The 23,316-nt window shown below is 38.0% G+C and overlaps 1 protein-coding gene across 1 annotated transcript in view; it reads left to right on the top strand.

Moving 5' to 3' along the window:
• PCSK5 (proprotein convertase subtilisin/kexin type 5) overlaps window positions 1-23,316 on the top strand; it is a gene marked incomplete at its 5' end in the record, with an annotated part of 197,611 nt that overhangs the window by 82,178 nt on the left and 92,117 nt on the right. The window contains one exon of the mRNA XM_083817086.1: window positions 18,958-19,046. Within this exon, the coding sequence (XP_083673212.1) occupies window positions 18,958-19,046 (89 nt within the window). The remainder of the gene's footprint in view (window positions 1-18,957; window positions 19,047-23,316) is intronic.

Below are 23,316 nucleotides of genomic sequence, written 5' to 3' on the forward strand. Positions count from 1 at the left end.
GTCTTCTGTCCAATTACAGCAAAGCATCACTGATAAGAGATAAACCTTCCTCAAAAAAGAGGTGATTTAGAGTATTACCACATGGTAATGTGGTACTGTTCACAGAATCGCAGAATCGTAGAATATCCCGAGTAGGAAGAGACCTACAAGGACCATCAAGTCCAGCTTCTGGCTCCACACAGGTCTACCCAAAAATCAAACCATGTCTGAAGGTGTTGTCCAAACACCTCTTGAAGGCCCACAGGCTCGATGCTGTGACCACTGTCCTGGGAAACTTGTCACGGTGCCTGACCACCCTCTCGGTGAAGAACCTGCAAGTCTTGCACAAGTTTGAGGTTGGCTGGGAGCTAAGTCTCACAGTGAAGACAACTGGCCCCAAAATGGAGCCCTGCAGAACTTCACTAGTGAGTGGCAATCAGCCTGATGTATCCCCATTAACTCTAACCCTTTGAGGACAACCCATCAGCCAATTTTTCATAGCCATCATATTATGCATTTGTCTAGCTGTATGATGCATATTTTGTCCAGAAGGATACTGTGAGAAACAGTATCATACACTTTGCTGAAATCCAGAAAGATTACATCAGCTCCCTTCCCGTGGTCAACTAGGCTGGATGACCTTGTCATAAAAAGAAATTAAGTTCATTAAGCAGGACCTTCCCCTCGTGAACCTGTGTTGGCTATGACCAATGATTCCATTGTACTTCAGGTGTTTTTCAGTAGCTCCCAGAATAATTTTCTCCATAATTTTACCAGGCGTTGAAGTGAGACTGACAGACCTTTAAATACCAGGGTCTTCTTTCTTGCTCTTCTTGAAAATTGGAACATTTGCCAGCTTCCAGGCAACTGGGACCTCCCCAGATTCCCAAGACCATTGAAAAATAATTGAGGGAGGTTCCACGATGACATCAGCCAGCTCTGGGAGGAATCCCATTGGGCCCCATAAACTTCTGTGCGTCCAGCTGGGGCAGGAAATCTTGGTGGGAGTTTCAAGTACCAATGACTAAGTGTCAGGTATCTAGTATCTAAACATGCACTGTCACTGCTTATTTAATAGATATCAGTCAGGATTTTCAGGAAAGTGCAGATTTTGGATTTCTTTTTCCCATGAATTGGTGAAGTATTCATTTGTGAAGCGAATTAATACAGAGGCTGATGGTATAGAAGCTACAGTCAGAGCTTGCAGTCCTGCTACATCATGTTTTGGTTTTAAACTCTCTATCCTTATGACCAAGATACTATTGCACTCCAATTTTAGCAGATGTTAATGATGAAGCAGAGTTCAATCCGTGTCAGCTTATAGTGAGATTTGACAAATTTTACAAGGAGAAGTGGTTGTGATTCATAAGCTAGCCTCCAAGTTAATTATGATCTAGTGACCCAACCAAATGCCTAGGGGCATCATGCAGCATGAAGATCATGAGATATTAGATCTGTGTTGCTTGCCAGTTGCCGTTGTTAAAGGTCCCAGTGTAGTTATTGTAGGAATAAGTGAGGTAAACATTGTCTTAACACTCAGCTTGCAGAATCACTCTGTGCTGAAGTAGGCTTACTTTACAGATTCATTTGGAGCACATTTTTCTTCCCTTCCTGTTTTAACTGTTGTTTGGAGTCCCTGTATGCTGTTACCAAATGAACAGTCCTGTCATTTAGATGGCCATACCTGAGAAGTAATCCTCATGCATCCTTTGTTTTCCTCAGATGAGGACGGAGAAACTTGACGCACATCTGAAAACTTTCTGGAGAAAATTTACTTTCCTTAAACGAAAAATGTTGTATAAATGAATTCCCGTTTTTCTTTTAATCTAAACCAGGTTTTTTAACAAAAATCAAAGTTCAATGGGAATTCCAACTGTTCACAGAAGAAAATATTCATCCTTTTTCATTACCTTGGTATAGGTTGCTGAGCGGTATTTCTCATCACATAACTGGTGTTTGAAGAGCAGTGCTGTTCCTTTTCAGAATGTGTAAGACTCTCATGATCTCAAATGTTCAACCACGACTCTACAGGAAAGCCTTTTTCCTGTTTCTAATTATTGAAGTACCAGACCATGAGCTCACAAATAAAATGACATTCTGAATCATTATGCAATTCCTTCTACTTCTTGTATGTAAATAATTGATAGCAACGAGTCAGATCTTCCATTTCATTTCAAAGTCAACAATAGGAAGGATATAAGCTTTCATATTTATTGTATTTCTGATGCTCTCTTTTCTGAATTTTACAAAGAGTTAGAAATGGAATTTTTTGTTGTGTTATGTTTTGGTTTGTTTTACAGAAGGTCTTTTTCCTGGAGTTGGTATTTCCTCCAAGTGTGTGTCTATATTTTGAGGTTTTGAACTTTGGAGGAGAGAGTCCGGTAGACAAGTTTTGATTCACTAAAATCACTAAAAGTTTCAGGTTGCATGCATTTGTACATTAGAGGTCTACAACCAAGCAGAATTTGAGAGCAAAACCACATTTCTTTATGTAGTCCCCTTCTCACATTGTAGTTATTAGAGAAAGTTGGAGTGAATCTGTATTGTGTGTAAGGTAATTGGTTTTGCCAGCTAAATTCACAATAGTCAGCTCAGTCAGGAGCAGTGCAAAACGTGGTTCATTGAGACTTCTCAGCCAGCATGTACAAAGACAAAATATTGGATTGATTCCCCTTTTAATACTTGTGGCATTAAAAGCAAACCTCTAATTACAAGTTTGATAAAGCAATTTTGAATCCAGTGTCAAAAGCTTTTTAACTCAAGCTTTTTTTTCTAAATAACATGCTTTTAAAAGATGAGCTCTGCAAAGTTATGCTATAAGCAAATGTCTTAATGGATTTAATAGATGTTTTTGTAAGACATTTTCAGGATAAAACTTTCAGATGTAGCTTTTTATTGCAAATGAAAAAGTATGCATCTGTGTAGGTTTATTGCTGTAGGCAGGTTTTTTATTTCTAGCTTTGTTTTACATTACTGTGATTTTGTAATTTTTCTTAAAGATACACAGTCACATTACTATGTTTGACACTTCAAGCAAAGTGAGATAGATCTCTTGAAGGCGAGATACTGTTTTTTCCCGAAGGAAGGCAATCAAGGTAGAGAATTTCAGATGCAGAAGTAAAGAAATTGGTATCCATCATAAATGCAGATTGTGCTGCTGAGATCCATACTAAAGAAGTTAACATGCTTTGAAAATTATTTGTATTGCTATAAAGTGCTAAAGCTTCATCAAATCTCTGATTTTATTAAACTGAGGTACAGGCCATGGCCTGTTTACTTCTCTAGCACGTGGGATGGCATGTCTGGTGGATAGAGGTCAAAGTACCACAGAGAAGATAATGAGAAGGTATGTTTTACATTTCTTTTCAGCCCAGACTTGCTTCCTTGCACTATTTTTAATGTTGTATAAACATGAGACGAACAGCCACTAACTTGTTTCCCACCCTAGTGAATGTGTGAGAATTAGCCTTATTACTCTAAACCCTGTTTTCCAGTTAGGAGCAAACCTTGCTCCTGCTGAATCAGAGGGTCTCACTTAAAAAAAAAAAAAAAAAATTGGGTTTGAATTAAACAAATTTTTGACAATTGCAAATATAGACAACTCTAAAGAGAAATGGGAGAAAGGTGTTGTCCATTCAGAGCACAACATCATCAAATGGAATGTAGTATTAAGCACAGTGCATATGTAATTGAAATTGCAGTCAGAATTCAAAATAAGTGGGAATTATATTTCTAAGCTGGAATTTAGTGGAGAACTAGAGTTATAAAATATTAACTTCTTCAAACTGTTGTCGCACTGCAAAAGCAGTCTTCCACAATTACAAATGGAGTATGCAAAATGGGTAAAGAGCTGTCCATGTCCTGCCTGCACATCACTGTATTGTTCCTTTGTGAAAACATGAATATCTGTCAATAGCTTCCTTGCATGAAACAATAAATATCCTTTTTCCCCAAAAGCATTGCCCCAGACTGCTATTCATTGGCTCAAGGGACTGCTTGTGCTGCAAAGCATGCCTAAACTGAAACTTCAGATCTGCATTCTTGTATCCATCAGATTTTTGCAATTTCTGTTTGTATGTGATTTCAGTAGAACTGATGCTGCATATTTTAGATTTTTTTTTCCTGTTATTTGTTTTTTCATTAACCAGAAATGATAGGGCTTTAATGTGGAGGCTTTTAGGTAAAAGGAGATAGGTCTAGTACCCAAGATATTTCCAGCTGCTACATATCTCTGTCAGTTTGTATCATAGAATCATAGAATGGTTTAGGTTGGAACATCTTCCACTAGACTGCATTGCTCAAAGCCCCATCAAACCTTGCCTTGAACACGTCCAGGGATGGGACATTTGCAGCTTCTCTGGGCAACCTGTTCCAGTGCCTCACCACCCTTTCAGTGAAGAATTTCTTCCTCATATCTAATCTAAATCTCCCCTCTTTTAGTTTAAAACCATTATACCTTGTCCTGTCACTATACTCCTTGACAAAGAGTCCCTCCCCATCTTTCCTGTAGGCCCTCCGTAAGTACTGAAAGGCTGCTATAAGGTCTCCCTAAAGCCTAATCATCTCCAGACTGAACAACCCCAACTCTCTCAGCCTTTCTTCATAGGAATGGAGCTCCACTCTCTGATCGTGCTTGTGGCCCTTTCTGGACACACTCCAGCAGGACCATGTCCTTCTTGTGCCGGGGGCCCCAGAGCTGAACACAGTACTCTAGGTGGGGTCTCAAGAGGATGAAAACCATGAATCAGGATAAACAGTGCCTTATAATACAGTGTCATACAAAAGCTTGTGGAACAGAAGATGTGGAACAGAAGATAAAATAACTAAGTACAGAATGTACAGAGAAGGCTCGCAGCCCCAAATTTAAGGTGATAAAGAGCAAAGGCATTAGTGTTACGTTGTTTTAGCCATGGCAGCCCAGGAATGTTGGCAGTCCTGAAAAAAAGGTTTAGTTTGGCTTATTTTTCCTAGTTATACCAGGTTGTACTGGGTCTGGACGGGACAGTTATTTTTCTCCATAGCAGCTACTATGCTGTTGTGCTGTAGATCTGTGATCAAAACAGTGTTGGTAACTAACCATGTTTTAGCTACTTCTGAGCAGTGCCTGGGCAGCATCAAGGTTTTTGTTTCTTACTGTGCCACCTTGAGCAAGGAAGCTGGAGTGTGGAAGAGGCTTGCAGGGGGACCAATTGACCAAAGGGCTGAACTGTGACATATAATATCATGTTCAGCAGTAAAACTTGGTGGGGCAGGTGTGTTTTTCCAAAGTAGCTGTTGCTCAGAGACTGGCTGAGCACTGGTCTGCAGGTGGGAGGTGGTGAATGACTGCCTTTGCATCACTTTTTTTTTTTTCCCCTCTTTATTTATGAATTTATCTTTATTTCAACTCACAAGTTTTCCTGCTTTTGCCCTTTCATTTCTCTCCCTCAGCCCAATGCGGGGGAGTTAGCAAGGGACCAGATGAGGGCTTAGCTGCCTGCCATAGTCAACCCACCACTCAGGTTTCTAATAAAAGGTATTTTTTTTACTTTTACCTGTACATTTTGTTCTACCCAAACAGGATTTAAAAAATTAAATTGAGGCTTAGAAAATAACAGAATGTTCTGCTTTAGAAGTAACAAGTAACCTGCCTAACAAGCACAAAAATTTATTCATGAGTCCCTTTTTACCTCTCTCCTATAGTCATTTCTTCCACATACACCTGTCCACATGTAATTTTGAGAGCACACATGATATTTTTTTTAAAAATTAAGGGGGGGAAAAAAAAGCAACACCAATGAAAAACCAGTGTCTACTGCAAAATGATCAAAATACCGTGATATGATTTATAAAAAGTGACAAGTTTTCATGCCATGAAAGTGATGTTCATTGAAGTCTTTTTATCAGGATATTACTGTTAATACTTGAACCTTAATTAATGTACTAGAATCAGGAGTAATTTTAATAGCTTTGGATGGATCTGTTATGGTCACAGACATCTGAATCATTATCTCTGTGGGCCTGACTTCATGGTGAAGCTGACAACAAGATTTGTGATGAGTTTACTCACTGCTTATGAAGATGTGTTCATGTATAAGGGACTCACACTCCAGAGGAGTACCCACACACAGAGCTGTCGTGGAGCTGCTGATTCCACCATTGCTGGGCTGATCTCTCAGCCCCTGAAGGCACCATGTAGGTGACACCTGAAGCAGTGGAAATGACTGGAAGAAGTGTGGGCTAATGCAGGTGGAAAACAACTGGAAAAAAAGATGGAAAAATATATTTACTTCTTAACTTATATCACTTCAGGCATTGCATATAGCAACAGCAGATACACTTGACAGAAATTTCTGATATCTGCAGAGGTCAGATATGCTATGACACTTCAAGCTAGAAGACTTGGCTCAGTCCCAGAGCTATGATATCATGAGCATAATGATGGAAACCTGATAACCTGATGGAAAGAGTCCTGTGACTGGTGTGTTTTAACGGATGTCAGAAAGGATAGGCAGGGAAGGCAAAGCAGGGGGACAGGAAAGGTGGTTCTGTATGTAATGGAGGGTCTCAGCTGTATGGAGCTTGCAGTTAGCTGTTGCAGTGACACGGTTGAGAGCTTCCGGGTCAGGATTAAGGGACAAGCAAATAAAGTGGATGTTGTTGTGGGAGTCTGCTATAGACCGAACGGCCAGGATGACAACACCGATGAAATGTTCTTTAAGGAGCTAAGAGATACCTGTAGATCAGCTGTCCTTGTCCTTATGAGTGCCTTCAACTTGCCAGACATGAACTGGGAGTACCACGCAGCTGATTACAAACAGATCCAGGAGATTCCTAAAACACCTTGATGATGACTTCTTGGTACAAGTACTAAGGGAGCCAATTAGGACAGGTACCCTCCTAGATCTGCTGGTTGTGAACAGAGAGGAGGTGAAGTAGTGATTGGTGGCCATATTGGTCATAGTGACCTTGAAGTAGTCAAGTTTAAAATCCTTGGTGACAGGAGGAAAAGTGCCACCAAAACTTCAGCCCTGAATTTGGGAACAGCAGACTTCAGACCACTCAGAGAACTGGGTAGTAAGGTCCCCTGGGAAATTGCTTTTGAAGGCATTGGGTTCCATCAGTGCATGTCAATTTTTAAGTGCCATCTCTTAAGAGCACAGGAACAGGCGGTTCCAAAATGTCCGAGGTCAAGCAGGTGGGGCAGAAGGTTGGCTTGGCTGAGCAGGGATCTTCTAGAGCTAGGCAGAGAGAGAAAGAATATGGCCAGTGGAAGTGAGGTTGGGTGACGTGGGAAGCCTACAGAGATTGTGTTTGCCATTGTAGGGGAAAAAAATTGTGCAGCCAAGCCTAAATAAGAGTTGAAGCTGGACAGTACTGTGGGGGACAATAAAAAGGGCTTTACTAAATATGTTAACAGCAAACGCAGGAACAGAGATAACATTGCTCCTTTACTTGATGAGGATGGTCACCTCACAAACATAGGGACATAGACAAAGCAGATGTTTAAAAATTACTTCTTTGCATCTGTCTTCAACTCCAGTGATGGGCCCTGGGTTGGAGGACCGTGACTGCAGGAACGATAAGCTCCCAGGCAACCTCAAACTTGTGCAAGACTTGCAGGTTCTTTACCGAGAGGGTGGTTGGACACTGGAACAGGCTCCCCAGGGCAGTGGTCAATGCGCTGAGCCTGCCGGAGTTCAAGAAGTGTTTGGACAACACTCTTAGAAAACTTATGACCAAATCTGCTGACAATCCCCTGAAAATCTTAGAAATCAGCTTTCCAGCTATAAGATCAAACCAATGAAAAACACAACCAGATGAATTCAATCACTTTAAATTCATCTTTGTTTCTTTATGCACCATTCAGTTGCAATGTACAGTCTTTTAATTTACAGGGCAGATTTCTACTGTGCATTTGTTTGGAGCAACACATTCCTCCTTCTCTGTACCTTACACACAGATTGCTGGGTTATGCAGGAATGCTGAAAAAAATATAGTCTGAATTTTTATTCCTGGCTTTGTAAAGTGCTTTGTTTACAGTGCTTTGTTATTCTGAAAATCATCATTATTAAGCTGCAGCTGTTCTAGTAGAGGTATTCTTTCTAGTTTCATATTTGCAAGATATAATCTTTTAACATCTTGGTACTTCTTCAGTAGAATGAGAATAGTAGTATTTTCTTATATCAAACAGTGTGTAAGACTGCAATTGTAAGACTGCAGGCTTTATGCTAAGTTGCTGAAATGTAAGCAGCTGGGAAGCACATTTGCAGTTTTTAGTTAATCACCTTTTTTCTTAAGCTCAAAAAATAGATGACAGATGGCTTCACCTGCATTCTTCTCATCCAAAGCTCTTCTTTGTACCTACTGTATAGATAGCATAGTATATCTAGTACACAGGTATCCTTCTCAAGGACAAGCATGTTCACTCTAGGTGGTATGTTTGGAAGTTTCAGCAGAGAATTTCTAGCAAGCTTTACTCGTTGTGTCTATGACCATGTTTTTTAAGGCTAGTATCTTAGATAAATATGGGTGGATTTTCCTAGGAATAGCAAATGCACTGCCTAGCCAAAAATACTCATTGTATCAGTATTCCAGTTCTTACTCTGAAGCTTTAAAAATAATAATAATAATAATATCATCAAATTTACATAGCCAAATACCCAGAAGTATTGGTAGCAGTTCATTAATGAAACTTAGTAAATAAACCTGCAGCTTAAGTTAAGTTAATAGGAGCATTCATAAAGCATACCAAGAGTTTCTGATTTGTGTAAAGTAATATTGGGAATGACACTAACTTCCTTTGCAATCTGAGGCCTTGTTCCTAAATTAGGATTAATTCTAGGCTCCAAAAACACTAACAAAACCTTAAACTATGCTCATTATTCATATAGTTGCATGAAAAAAAATAGTATAAAGACTTGTTTTGAAGTCTCATCTGTTAAATATATTTATTCTAGGTTGAAATATTTGATTCTTGTAATTAACAAGGGTTAATTAAGATGATATAAAACATTTTTAAAATGCTGTAATAATCTGTCTGCAAAAGTTTTTACTTGTTTGTTAAATCATGTTTAATTTTACATCGTTCCAGTTAAATCAGTGCAATTTTAAAGTAAAATTGGTATTGATGAAGCAACACATCTGCTAACAACATCTAAAAATATATCTAGTGATTTTTTTGATGTTTCCTGTTGAGACACATTTATTTTCAGTCACCTTTTATGAAGACAAAAGGATGTTTCTGATTTTGTTTGTTTGTTTAATTGGTTGGGTATTTTTGTATTTTCAATTGTCACATCTGTGTAGTGCATTGACTTTGGAAATTACAAGATTATCTCTGCGTCACATTTTTTTTTCAAACATTTAAAACTCTTCTGCACAGAGATAAGAAGTGAAAAGAAAAAGAGAGGGTGCCTCAGGGGCACCTGCTGAGGTTATTTTCTACTCAGCTGGGATGTGTAAATATCCCACCAGCATTTCTTTGATGTGAGGAAGCATCATTTTGCAGACTTAAACTTGACTAAAGCATAATTAAAACATCAGAGGGCATTGCATTGGTTGTGGCATTGGAGTATGAACTGTTAGAGACATTGTTTCTGCTACAGTTTCCATGTTTAGGATTTATTGTATGATCATTTCCACAGGTAGTTCTATCATTCTCCAGGTATTACTCTCTCCTAGTAACCTCAGGGGTTCAGCAGCATCTCACAAGTGCTTCTTTGAGAGACAGTTTGGTGTAGATAAAGGAGAAATGAAGGTCATCTGGCCCGTGTTTTTCCTGTGTCCCCACCCTCTGCTTTCCAGCAATTACTCCTGTCAAGCATCTAATAGGTCAGTCTTCAGGATCAGAGTCACATTGGTATGAGAGCATAACATGCCCAAAACTTAACACTTCAAGCACATTTCATAATTTCTCAAATCATAGGACATTATAGTTTATACTTTTGGCAACAGCTGAGGCAAGAGAGAAACAGTGCTCCGTAGTTGTGCATATACTCAGAGTGCTTGAGTTCAGATAGCAGAGGATCAAAAGTAAGTTTTCTCAGCACAGAAGTGATGCTAAAGCAGGTAATTTCTTGGTAAACAATGGGCTAGATAACAGCAGTTTTCCAAGAAAGAAGTTTTTATCTCCCAGCTCATTGGATGATAAGCTTACAGATAAGCTTGCATTATCTGTGTGCTGAAACTGAACTGAAAAATGAGATACATATGTAGGAGCTGCTATCAACTGCTCCTTAATAGATTACCTAAGGTGTGTGCCAGCCTTGTCCAGCCTCACACAGAAAGTCACAGAGAGGCAGCCGCAGACCTACACTCATTCTTTCTTCTCCCCTTCTTCCCAAATAAACAAGGGTATTTCTACTTTGTGGAGACAAAGTGGACTTCAGCAAGAGATATCTGAAACAATGAATGGCCCTATGTAGGTTATTTACTGCTGTCATCTGCTGGCAATATTAATATCTATGAGGAGGATAGCATCTGAACCATGAAGGATATGGCACTGTGAGTGTGGCTTATTCTGTTCTGTACTTTTAGTGAAGTTTCAAAGATTCCTTTATTTATACAAGAGTACAGTGTTACCTAACCATTTGTAAAAGCACAGGTTACTGGAAAGGTACAGAGTTTAAGCTCTAGAAATTTGTTAATAATCTATTCTGTTCACTGACACTGTTGCAGACAGGGGAGAGACAGTTTACCATTATATTGAAACAGTAAATCCAAGTTTAAAGAATTAGCTAATTTTTTTAAAGAATTGGCTAAAATGTATAATCATTTTCACAACATGATTACAAGAGTTTTTATTGTGTAAAAATATATGACTGACTTTGTACATCTCCTTCCCTCATTGAGTTGTATAATATGGTAGTTCCAATGCTGTTTTTGTTAGCCATGTTCCATATGTAAGAGATTTGCATTTGGGCTTTCATTTGTCCTCTTTTCCACACATCCTGAGTGAAGTGATGAAACTGTTTCACCTCAGATTAAGGATGGAGACAGTATAAGCAGATAAGCAGTTCTTCCTAATTGTGTATGCTACTTTATTGTTTGGGCTGAGTACAAAAGGGACAGACTAACCTGAGATGCTTAAAATGATTGCCAAAATTGCTTGGAGCACATCCTACTTGTTTTGTGACTTAACATTCTTCCTACAACACCTCAAACAGCTTGAATTAGGTGAAAAAATGATCATTTTGCTTATGCATCAGGGGAGCCTTGAAGTTTAAACAGCCTCATATTCTTCTGTTTCAAAAGCAAATGAAATTGTCCTTTTGGTGAGGTATAGCTATGCAGCAATATGCTCTTCCAAGAGAGTATTGGCTTTGATGTTGCTGCTAAAGAGGTTTAATTCCTGTGCACAGTAACTAAAGTGCACTGTTTATACTTGTGATTTGCTTCAATGAATGAGAAAAGAATTGGGTTCCCTTTCTCAAGAAAGTTACTGTACAGTAATATGTAAGTCTGTATGAAAAATAAAATAATAATAATAATAAAAATTGTCTGAAAAGGTTTTTCTCTTTGGTGGCTTTTGAGCTTTCTTATTCATTTTCACTTTCCAATACCCTGTGTTTACCCTGGGTTAAAACATCAGACATCAGTAAATATGTATATAAATTTTTTAATATGTAAAACTACACACTGCGCTAAATACATAAGTTACTGATTTTGTTTGTTTGTTTTGTCTTTACTAGAGAAAAAAAAAAAAAGAAAAAAAAACATATTTGTTTTATACATTCAGATTCATCTGCCCAGTCACATAAACAAACTGTAAAATGGTAATTAATGTTGTAGAACAACAGTCCTTTGCTGGGCTTACATCAGAACTTCACACTTACGACAAATTAGCTGTCTGCTGCTAATAGAAAACAAATGTAGAGAGAGTAGCAGGGCAGGATCACTGCTGTTAAATTTAAGATGTGAGTGTCTGAGATGCAAAGTGTTCCATGGGTTTGTTTTAATGCTGTCATCATTGATTTATTTGTGAGAAATAGATAAGTTATTTTCAAGTTACTCTTTAAGTAACTTCCCATACTCATGCAAAAAGTCGTTAGCCTTGGGACCCTGACTCAAGCCAGCTTCCAGTCCTGTGCTGTAACCACATTACAACACCGTGCTTGATGCTCACAAACAGGATCCTGTCTGTGCGATGTAACACCCAAGTCTTTGGCATTTCTCCTGATATCTCACATTGAAGATGTCTGTAACTTGTTTTTCACATTTACTCTTTCATTTCTTGCTCCACTGTTAATATCCAAATATATCCCCTTCATGAAATAGCTTTATTCTTACTATTTTTCAGTTGTAGCAGATTGTGTTTTAAAGATTGGGTTTTCTATGTCCATACTTTTAACTTCTGTAAATACCTTTATATCTCTTTTTTAGATATTCCCAGAACAACATCCCAACCTAGGATTTCTTCTGCATTACATAAGACATTACTCCAGACTGCAGTAAAATTCATTTCTGATACAATGCGTTTCTGACGATTGTTGTTAAAATACATTGCGGTGTCTCAGATATCACATATTCTCATTTACAGATATATTCCAATGTAAGAGAGGCCTTTGGAAGCACTTGAAACTTCAACTAAGAAATATTTAAAAATAAATAAATATCAATTTCTACATTTTCTTACCCGTAACAGTGGCTACCTGAAATTCCATTCTTCTCTCTCCACAGAGGTTTGAATTCAGTTGTCAGTCATGCAAACGTAACTATAGACAGTTAGATTTCAGAAAGTTATAGATTACCTGCAGTTAGAGCTGGAAATAGTGGCAACTATGTAGTTCATATTGACACTTCATGGTAATTACAATTTTCAGTCCATTTTACCATGTGTAAATTAGTTTTTCAAGTTTATGGCAGCAATACCTCACTAAAGTAATATGATCAGAACTTCACTGGATAAAAACTTCAGATTTAGATAAAGCTGCACCCATAAAGTTAATTTAATCCTGTAATTTTCCATTTCTTTTAAAATATATTCCATGTAAAGTTTAGAATTTTGTTAACTAGAAGAGAAGATCTCTGACTAGTTAATGGTTGGTGTTTAGTTCACATTACATGTTCCACCCTTGGGATTCCACGCATAGGTAATATGGTTAGTATGTAATTATGCTGAGAAAGGAAGCTGTTTTATCAAAAATAAAGGAGCAACTGTTCAAGCACATCACATTAAAATGTACATTACATTGTCTAAACTGTTAGACTATCTATTCTAACATTTTACAATTATTTGATATCCATTCACAGTATGTGCCGCACAGAACTTGCAAAGGACATGCAGTTTTCTGTCAACATTCCCCCGATAGAAACAAACAAACCACTGTTTGTTTATTTTATTATTTTATTTTATTTTATTTTATTTTATTTTATTTTATTTTATTTTATTTTATTTTATTTTATTTTATTTATTTTATTTTATTTTATTTTATTATTTCTTTACAAACTCATTCCTGTGCTCTTAGAAATATCTCTTAGAAAACTTCAGTAAATTACTGGTATGTCCAGGGATATTTGTGATGGGCTTGCATTGAAATTCTCTGAAACTCTTTTTTCCATAAGTTCCCATTCTGAAAAGACTCAGTGGTGACAGGTTGAAGTGGGTTGGACTGTAATGTTAGCGTCATGAAAAGCAGAAGGGCTTTAAACCCTCTAGTCCCCTGAGCTTTTTGTGTTCTGAAATACTTGGTGAACTCCAGAAGAATAAAATAAGGCAAATATATTCATGGTCAGAGTGTTTGTGGAGTTCAGTGAATAGCTGTCAGAGATGGAGACTCTGAAATGCAGAGCCAATTTATGTGGAAAGGGATTTTCAAATTACCGTTAGCTGTCTTCACTAACTCTGAATATTTGCCTAGTGTAAACTTTCAAAGGCAAGCTGTTAATCAACTTTTATCTTAAAGATGTTCCTGGTGCCTTACACCTTCCTCCTCTTTTGAAAGGCAAATCAAGACTGATAACTGAAAGATAGATGTCTTATGTTTAAATAATATGTTGGTGAGATGGGGAGTGATAGTTAATCACAGAACATGCACCTGTTCTCTTTTCATCCCTTGCCTGAAATATTGACCTGTTCCTGTCTCAGAGAAAATCTGGTGCTGAAAAAAAGTCACATTGTGTAACACTATCGTGTGTAGCTATTACATTTCTTTTGCTTATCCTGTTCTTAGAGAGCCATCAAAAGATCCTTTACTCTACCGGTGCTCTAGCACTATTCATGCATGCAGCATAAAAAAGTGACATACATCTATTCATAGAAGCGTACCTCTTTGACAATTTATTTCAAGTTCTCCCTGTAATAGTGAGGGCATCATAAGGTAGAGAATTCATCTTTACTAAGGTCTTCTTGCACAGGTCTTTGACATGTTACTGACTTGTTTTTAGTGACAGACTGACAAATTTCCCCTTTATAAAAAGAGATGAAAATCAATCTGAATTGCTTATATATTTCCTTTGTTCTTTGTGTCTTGTCTATCACAGACAAAAGTGAAAATAAATACATTTTTGAAAAAGTTTTACATAGTTGCCTGAATGGAAGAATTATCTAAAGCATGTAAACCTAATCAGAATAATATAAGGAATAGGTTTTATGGTAGGAAGTGTTAGCCAATTTTATAAGCATCTAACTACAGGTGTTGTGTTTTTTTTTTGAAGACAACATCTGTGACATCTTCTGTCTTTTACCTGATGGCCTCTTGAGCCCAAATCTTGTCTGAATAGCAATTTTTCATGTCTCTCCTTATGAAACAAACAAAAGAAAGCTCTTCTTCTTTCCATTCCTTTTCTTACATACTCTAGGTAGAAGACCCCATTGTAGATGGGCAGAATGTCTCATAACCAAGCATTCTTTCATGTTTCTATTCTGTGATACTACATCACACTGACATTAACACAAAGGACAAGTACAAAACCTTTCAGCTGAGTGTCTCTTCAAAGTGTGGTTTAATAGCCTGGGAACTTATTTCCTTCCAACATAAGCTGTCAAGGGAACCAGTGAAAAGAAGCATCAACCCTTAAAGTTTATTGAGATAGGCCTTTGTAGAAGAGTAGTCATGCTTTCTTCTATGACTGCATCAACTTTTTAAAGAAGTTGTGTGTGATGCAGACATCCCACAAAGATAGGAGATTGCCGTGTTTTGAAATATACACATTCATAAAAAATGCTAGCTTGAAAGCACCTTAAGTGTTTCACATCTAGTTAGTGATTAAGTCCTGTAACATGCTACCCCATAACCTGTCTTTAATTTGAAATTTTGGGGATTTCATTCTCAGTAGAAGTTCTCATAGCTTAAAAGCAGACCTAATCAATTTTAAGGATAAGTTTCATCATAATTGTTTATCTAACTAACAAATTATTGTAGTGATTAATGAGAATGCTTTTCTAATTTTAATTGCAGATTTGAGGGTCTATGCCAAAGTGTAGACCTCAAGCAAAACCTAGGACAGAGAAAGCTAAAAGCAATGCAAAAAGAACCTAATTTATTATATGCAGATTTTTAGAAAGTCTTTCATTTCACAGCATAATTGAAATATTACTTAAAGGACACATAAAAGATAACATTAAAATAAATTGAGTTGCATATATGATTAATTCACACAGTGGGAAGCGGATTGTGAGACATGCAATTTTATACACATGACCTTGAAATGAATAAAACAACGTTTAATTTTGTCATTTCCCTTATAAATGTGGAATGCAATTAGCAATAATCTTGGCAGAGAAGCAAGGGTCTAACAGAAAAATCTGCTTACAAAATAATTTTTTACCATTACTGTACTAAAGATATGATAAAAAGAAGGATTTTCCAATGCGTGAAGAAGAGTGAAATATTCAGCAAAGTTAATTTAACTTGCATATTTGTCCAAAGACACAGTTCTCTCTGGAATATGCTTTATTCTACCAGAAATTTACATGAGATTTCATACTGTTCTTTAATTCAATAAGTATATGTCATCATACCTCCATGCCACTCTTAAAGCCTTGGCTACTTCTTACAGAAGTTAGCAGTATGCCTACCGCTGCGGCCATTTCCACTTCGGATGGAATTTGTGGTATGGTTTCACATCGCAGTTAATCCCATGGTACTGTGGGTTGCTGAAGGGGCAGTTATGCTCTGCTCCCTCCACACCTACCACACATGCCCTCTGTTTCCATCTATAAACATTAACTGGCCCTGGAGTGAACAGGGTCTTTTTGGTGATCCGGTGGAAATTTAAACTTTTGTTGGTGCTCTGTGGATATGATTAACAAAGCAGCAGGTATCCGTGTACTCTTCTGTGAACCACAGAGAAACTCAAGCTGTTTCTTCCATTCTTTTTCAGGCAGCCTCCCTCCTTCAGGTGTAGGCTTTACCTGTCCCCTTTCTCAGCTGAAAAACCTTCCTCCCATAACTTCCCTTTCATGCTTTTCCCAAGCTTGGTAGCCAGGAGGGGTTTCTTGCCTACACAGCCTCTCTCTGGGAAGTAGCATCTCAGCCATGTGCATTTCATCAGGCAGGCTGTGATTTGTTAATAAAACATATGCACCAGAGTGATGTGAGTGATTAAAACAATCTCTGCTTTGATGTCTGAGTTGTAACACTTCTAAGCTTACCTGTGAGACCTAACAAAGTCATAAAGCAGGACGAGGAAGTTTGGGAATCATGTGTCTTGAAGGTAACTCTTAAGACCAACATTTTCCTTTAAATAGGAATTCATTTTAGGTGGATGCTGCTTCAAATACATTGTTTGAAAAATATTTGAAACACTACTTGAATGTTATTTGAAAATACTTGAAAATAAAAAAGGATCTTTTTAAAACTCACTTTTATCTGTGATTCCCAAATTGACTTCAGATTTTTGAAAATAATTCAATAATAGAATCATAGAATCATTAAGGTTGGAAAAGACCTCCAAGGTCATCTGGTCCCCCTACCGTCAATATTGCCCACTAAACCACGTCTCTGAGTACCACATCCAACTATTCCTTAAACACCCCCAGGGACAGTGACTCCACCACTTCCTGGGCAACACGTTCCAATGCCTGACCACTCTTTCTGAGCAGAAATGTCTTCCAATTTCTAACCTAAACCTCCTCTGGCACAACTTGAGGCCATTCCCTCTAGTCCTATTGCTAGTTATCTACAAGAATTGCTGTATCAATTTCAGTTAGACCAGCTTTCTTCTGAAAATCAGGCTTGAAAATTAGGCTTCTTATGAAAAGTAAACTTCAAATTAAGTCTTAAAAGAAACCTCTGATCGAGTTTGGCAACAAGATGATGAATTGTGAATAGATTAATAGGAAGAGATTTGAGAAGATATACGTAGAGTTGTGAAACCTTAATCCAGCATTAGGATTCATCAACATGCAACTTGTCACTTAGGTTTTGTAACTAAGATTACACTTTCTTCATAGAATATATATATATATAACTTACCTGATAAGTTGAATTAAATTGAACTGTCTTGTTTGAAATTCTAACAGGTTAGAGCTGATCACTTCTATTGCTTCTTTTTTTTTGTTTCCTCTCTTTAATTCCTAGTCATGTCTATTGGTTGTTGTTCTTGGTTTACATTAAGCCATTCCAAACAAGTTGTCATAGTGTTTCTCATCTAAATGTCTCGAAAGGTTAAGGGGAAAAAGTTACACTAATAATATGAAAATAAGGAATGACTCTATTGAAAACAAGCTGTACCAAGAGAAAGCAACTGTGATTCTTGTCTGTAACGTGGGCGTCAACCTTAGCTCAAAAACACCCATGTTCTCCAGATGTCTATGTAAGCAGTCTGTCAACCACCACTAGCAGAAGAGTGCCTGTGTACACAACTGACCTCACTTTGCCTCCTCTGAAGTGCTAGCCATGTTGTTATCTATTTTTTGCATTGACTTTTTAAACTTCTTACTTTGTGGCTACCCAAGCCGCGTTATCTGTCTTCATCTCATAAACTTCCCATCTCTTTTCCTGTCCGGTCTGAAACTCTTTATCTTCTCTCCACAGCAACAATCTAAAGTTCCCTGTCTGTTCTGTGTTGGTTGTGTCACATTTATGCAATGGAGATGGTTAATTGCACAAGGATGAGGGAAAACTTACTCATGGAAATCACCCTGTGAATTCTATATTGCAGGCAAAAACCCCAAAAAGCAGGGACAGCTTTCCTACCATAGCGGCCATATGAATGACCACCTCTCATACTGCAGAGAGCATGGATCAAGGTTAGGCAAGACATCCCACTCTAGCCTTGCACAGTGAGGAGGGGTTTAAGCAACCACCAGAGGTTTTGCATTCACCTTCAGCTGCTTGTTAAGATGCTACCTCTTCAGCTCAACTCCCAGGCACAGGGCATAGATCTTATGTATAACTACGCTGCTAGCCAGTTTTTCAGGTCCTGGGAAGACACCAGGCTAGCAGGATTAGACCAAGACATGACCAGAACATACCTATATGGCAGCTTTGAGCATACCTGACTTACATGTCTTAGGCATGGCTGTGAAGAGCTGTATGGACATTGTAACAGTCTCATCTTCATGGAAAAGTGTGGCACATGCTGTGGCTGCTGAGGGTGCTCACTGGACGGTGTATAGTAATATACATGCTAGCAACATGAGGAGATTGTGGGAGAATGCAGGACAAAAATTCTGTCTATAACCTAAGTATTGGTTCAAAATTAAGAATTGGTGTCCAAGACTTCCTTCTGTTACAGGGGATTATGTATCATCTTTTTATGTCTTTGCTACAAATTGTGTTACAAAATTTGCAAAAATTACAAATTTGCTACAAAAGTGTGTGCATTTCCAATAGCTAGAAACCCTGCCTAGAGCAGGTTAAGATGATCGTAATAATAATGTTAGAATGCATTCAGAGGAATATTGTAATGTGAGTATAAATTACTATGGGTCATTAAATAGTGCAGGACATTGTGGATAGTTGCACTTTTAGCACCTGAGGATGAGCAAAGCCAATGCCTGTAAATCCCAACAGTCTGTGCTTACTTGAAAAAATGTTTGTCTGACTCTAGGCATGGAACCCGTTGTGCTGGAGAAGTGGCAGCCACTGCAAACAACTCACACTGCACAGTGGGAATCGCCTTTAATGCCAAGATTGGAGGTATGTGAAACAATCTCCCACCACAAACAAACAAAAAAAAAAAAGTAACCGAAGAGCCATTTGTGCTAAATGCCACATACAGACCTTTCTCAACAAGAGAAGGAGATTTGTATGGGTAACAAACTTAGCTGTGTTAACAAGGAAATCTCAGTTTTAGGGTGGTAGTTAAAGACCAGTACTGAAGGAGTTTGTCTGTGGTGACACTTCTCCAGTGCTCCTGGGAACACTGCCCCTCAATACACACAGGAACATAGGAAGTGAGACCTTCCATGAAAACACAAAACCTAGAACTTTGACATCTGGGTTTTCTTGCAGATCGAGAGCTCCAAGTAATGAGCTTTGACAAATCAGAAGTACACATATCTGCATGTTGCTCTCAAAGAAAACAATGTGAAAACTTAAAACTTTGTTGTGTTGTTTGGCTGTGGTTGGAGAGAATCTTCTTTTGATCCCTGTGACCAGTCAGATTATTGCCTAAAGTGTGAAATCGGGTAATGCTTTTTTGCTCTGTTCAGCCAAGAGGTTCCAATTCTATCAATTCTTAAACCAATGGCTGGTCAACACCTTTGGCAACTGGAAAAGACTGCCAAGATGTCATCTACATGTCTTCTAGGCTGTAGGCTGCCTGAGCCAGATTGTAAAGCTTCAAGTAAGGTTGCATCCTGTATTTTTGATGAAAACATGATATTGGTATATTGGCTTTCAGTACAAAGACCTACAGCTCAAACTCATTAATTGTTGATTTACTGTTCTAAAATAGAGCCCATGTGTGAAAACAGAAATGTGTTTACCTAAATATACAGTAGAGGACAGTTAAAAAATACAAGCAGACAGGGCTGGGGCTGTTTCCACAATTAATAATACTGTATCTCTTCTCCACTGAATTGGTAAAAGTTTGATTCAAATCAAGTGTGATCATAACTGCATTTCAGATTAACCAAAGCACACAATGGAAACCTAATGCCACCTTTCTGTTTTCCTGATGGTTTCAAGAGCATAGACAATACCTGATCTAGCATATGGCTAGAATGATGCAGATGAACAGGTAGCCTTCCTGCACGAAGTTACCCTGTCAGAAGGCTTTAAAAAATTTGAACTGGCCAAGTGAGCTTGTGGCAGATGAACAGATTGTCTCATGTTGGCATGGCATTCAGTCATGTACTAGCAGCTATGAACAGATTTACTGCATTCAAACCAGCATCTGAGGAGAGTTAGTGAAATGATAAAAATAAAAGGTGACTTCTGGAGTAAAAGTTTAACTTGTGAGTTGGATATTCACACAGCCTGCGACAGCCTGGGCATGTGCTTGGGAAACTCTCCATTATTAATAGTGGCTTCTTAATAGGCTATTATTTATTCACCATTAGGAATGCCCAATAACAATGTTTTAGAAAAACAACAACAACAACAACAACAGGCATATTAGCAGAATCACAGGTTTTTCTAAATATAGTATAAAGTGTTTCAGAGGGACATGGTATGAACACAATTTCTGTGAAGAGCAAAGACTGAGTGCCTTTTTCATAATGTGTTTACTTATTTTGTGCTAAGAATATAATAGACTTCAAGAAATTTCACTGTTCTAACTTGAGTAAAAATTTTATTCTCTCTGTTCAGCCCAATAACTCTATGGAGCACTCGCTCCACAGTGAGAACGAACATCATTCTTTAAAGAGAGACAAAAAATACTAGAGTGGCAGTGTGGTAGTGTACTGTCTTTAAAAATCATTGGCATTTGAAAATAAGTCCTCAGCAGACAATCTGCAGAAAATCAGAGGCCAGAGGGAGTTTCAGCATGTTGGGAAGGGAGGTTGAGTTTTCCCTTCCACTAGGTGCCTATATGTAGGAGTTTAGCTGCCGACCTGTATTTGGCCTGCCTCTCTTCCTTCCCTCACAAAAGCCATAAGCTACACATGTGAATATGCAGCAGTTGTGTTCCCTCTCCACAGGCCAGATGGAGTGTAAAAATGTTTAATCATATTATGCTGAACTAGTGTTCAGCTCACTTATTTCTCATGGATTTGAAGACCCTCCTTTGGCCTTTTTGGAGAAGAAATTAGAGTCAAGGTAACGCAGTTACATTTTTCTTACACAAAGTAACACCTGCCAGTGGTGATGTTGAATTTGTTCTGCCAAGATGAGTATTCTTTACCTCAAATCAAAATGGGAGTTGCTGCATCTCTGGAGACATAAAAGACAGCAAGGAAATAAAGCAAAGGAAAAATAAATCCTTTCCATCAATATTCCATCAAATACTGGCAGCTGAGCAAATCCAATTAATGACCTCTGTGATGGAAAGTCATTAACAAGTTATCCACCAGTAATGGTCACTTTTCTTCTAAATGTATTTGCACTCCTTGATTCATTTCCACACACTTAAGAATCTCTGACCACAAAGGATGTCAAAAAGAAGATCCTTTAAAAGTCCAAACCTTCTCTTAAAATGGTATGAGTGGGGACTTAATCCGCAGATACAAAAATCTGAGAAAAAAATACAATTTGGACCTTCAGTTCTTTTATAGGTTGTGGGATGTTTCTTGTAAAAAAATTATGCAATGTGCCTGTAGTTTGTGCTTAGCTCAGCCACAGGCCCCTTTCATTAAAAGACAAACCAATGCACAAAGGCGGTAGATTTTTAATGTGTGACCCTCCGTAATATTCACATATAACAAATTACCACCTACAGAGCCCGTGAGGCTTTTCATAGGAAGGGATGGTTAGCCTGTTGTTATTGCTGCAGACTGGTTGTGGAAGTTGCAAAGCATCTGCAGGGATTTGGGTGCTTAGTTACTTGGCTGGGCTGGAATCCTGACGGGAAAACAGTTACACTGAGTTACAGCACAACAGATGTAGATTGTCTTCAGCTGACTAGGAATTAGTTCAGCTGTTTCTTTAAGCTTAAGTCAGATTCTGATTAAAAACAAACATTTTAGAAGAAAACTTTCTTTCAGCTCAGTTTTGCATGTTTCCTGCGATTTGCTGAAAGTTTGTTCTGACTAAAATGCCACTTACATTTTGGCACTTACTGCAAATAATGGAAAAAGTTTACAGAGCTCTAAAGTCTTAGGTGGAACAGTCTGGAAACACAGTCTGTTAATTGCCTTCTGGACAGCTTTTGTTGCGCTATCACCACATGCCAAAAGCAGTTTGAAGGTTCTATGATTGGCAAAATTAACTCCTCCAGATATTTGGGGGGGGGCGGGGGAAGAAGAAGAAGAAGAAGAAGGAGAAGGAAAAGAAGAAGAAGGAGGAGGAGGAGGAGGAGGAGGAGGAGGAGGAGGAGGAGGAGGAGGAGGAGGAGGAGGAGGAGAAATGAAGGGGAGAGAGAGAGAAAGTATTTTTTTTAATAGCTAATGAGCCACCCATTGATCAAAGTTACACTTGAAACATGTCTGTCAGTTGTTGGCAGAACAGAGCAAGACCTAAGGCACGACCTTGTCTATATAGCTTTTTTGACCACTTCGCCATCACGTAAGAAAACTAGTATGAATTATTTCAAATGCCATGGCAGCATTAGGAGTTACTGTTCACCAAGTGAATGCTGTATGATTTGGGCTTGCTACATAGACACAGAAACATAAAGGGAAGTCTTATCTTCCTTATTTCAAATGTGGTGTACCTTTTATTGTCTTTATTTAGAATGAAGTATATTTTAATGTGCTTGAAAGAAATGAGAACATAGCTTCCACCCATCATTAATTTTCTGAGATTAAGCTGAGGAAGAAAAATAAAACCTGAGATTCCCAAAGTTGTTTTAATGGCTTTTTTATAAAGTAAAGTTCATAGTGAGATCACTGTTTGGACAAGTTTATTATCTCACAAAACATGGGCAGCTTTTGTGTGAACTTAGAAATATGATCACTTTTCGTTTTTGAGTCAATTAGAGTGAGAGAGATAAAAAAAAGAAAAAGAAAAAAAAGACCCTCTATCAACAAAGCAGCCCCTATACCTTTTGTTAATTGAAAGCTAAGGTCTTGATAAACACTCAAGTTACTGCAGTCTGAACTCATGACCAAAGTAGAATGTGTCTGTCATTAAAATATGTAAATATGGCTTTAAAATAGCAGTTGTCTTTTAAAGGGGAAAAAGCTTCAAACTAGTTAATTGTGGAAGTGATCATTACTCTTTACAGTTATATGCTCATTATGGTGTAATATTTAATATCTCTTTCATCAAATGTCACACTAACTGTATGAAGGTGCTCTTCCTTATTTAGGGTAAGACTGGTTATGGTGGTTTTCTCAGTCAGAGCTTAACCTCAGTCAAAATC

The sequence above is a fragment of the Anser anser genome, assembly GCF_964211835.1.
Source record: "Anser anser genome assembly, chromosome: Z".
Classification (NCBI taxonomy): domain Eukaryota; kingdom Metazoa; phylum Chordata; class Aves; order Anseriformes; family Anatidae; genus Anser; species Anser anser.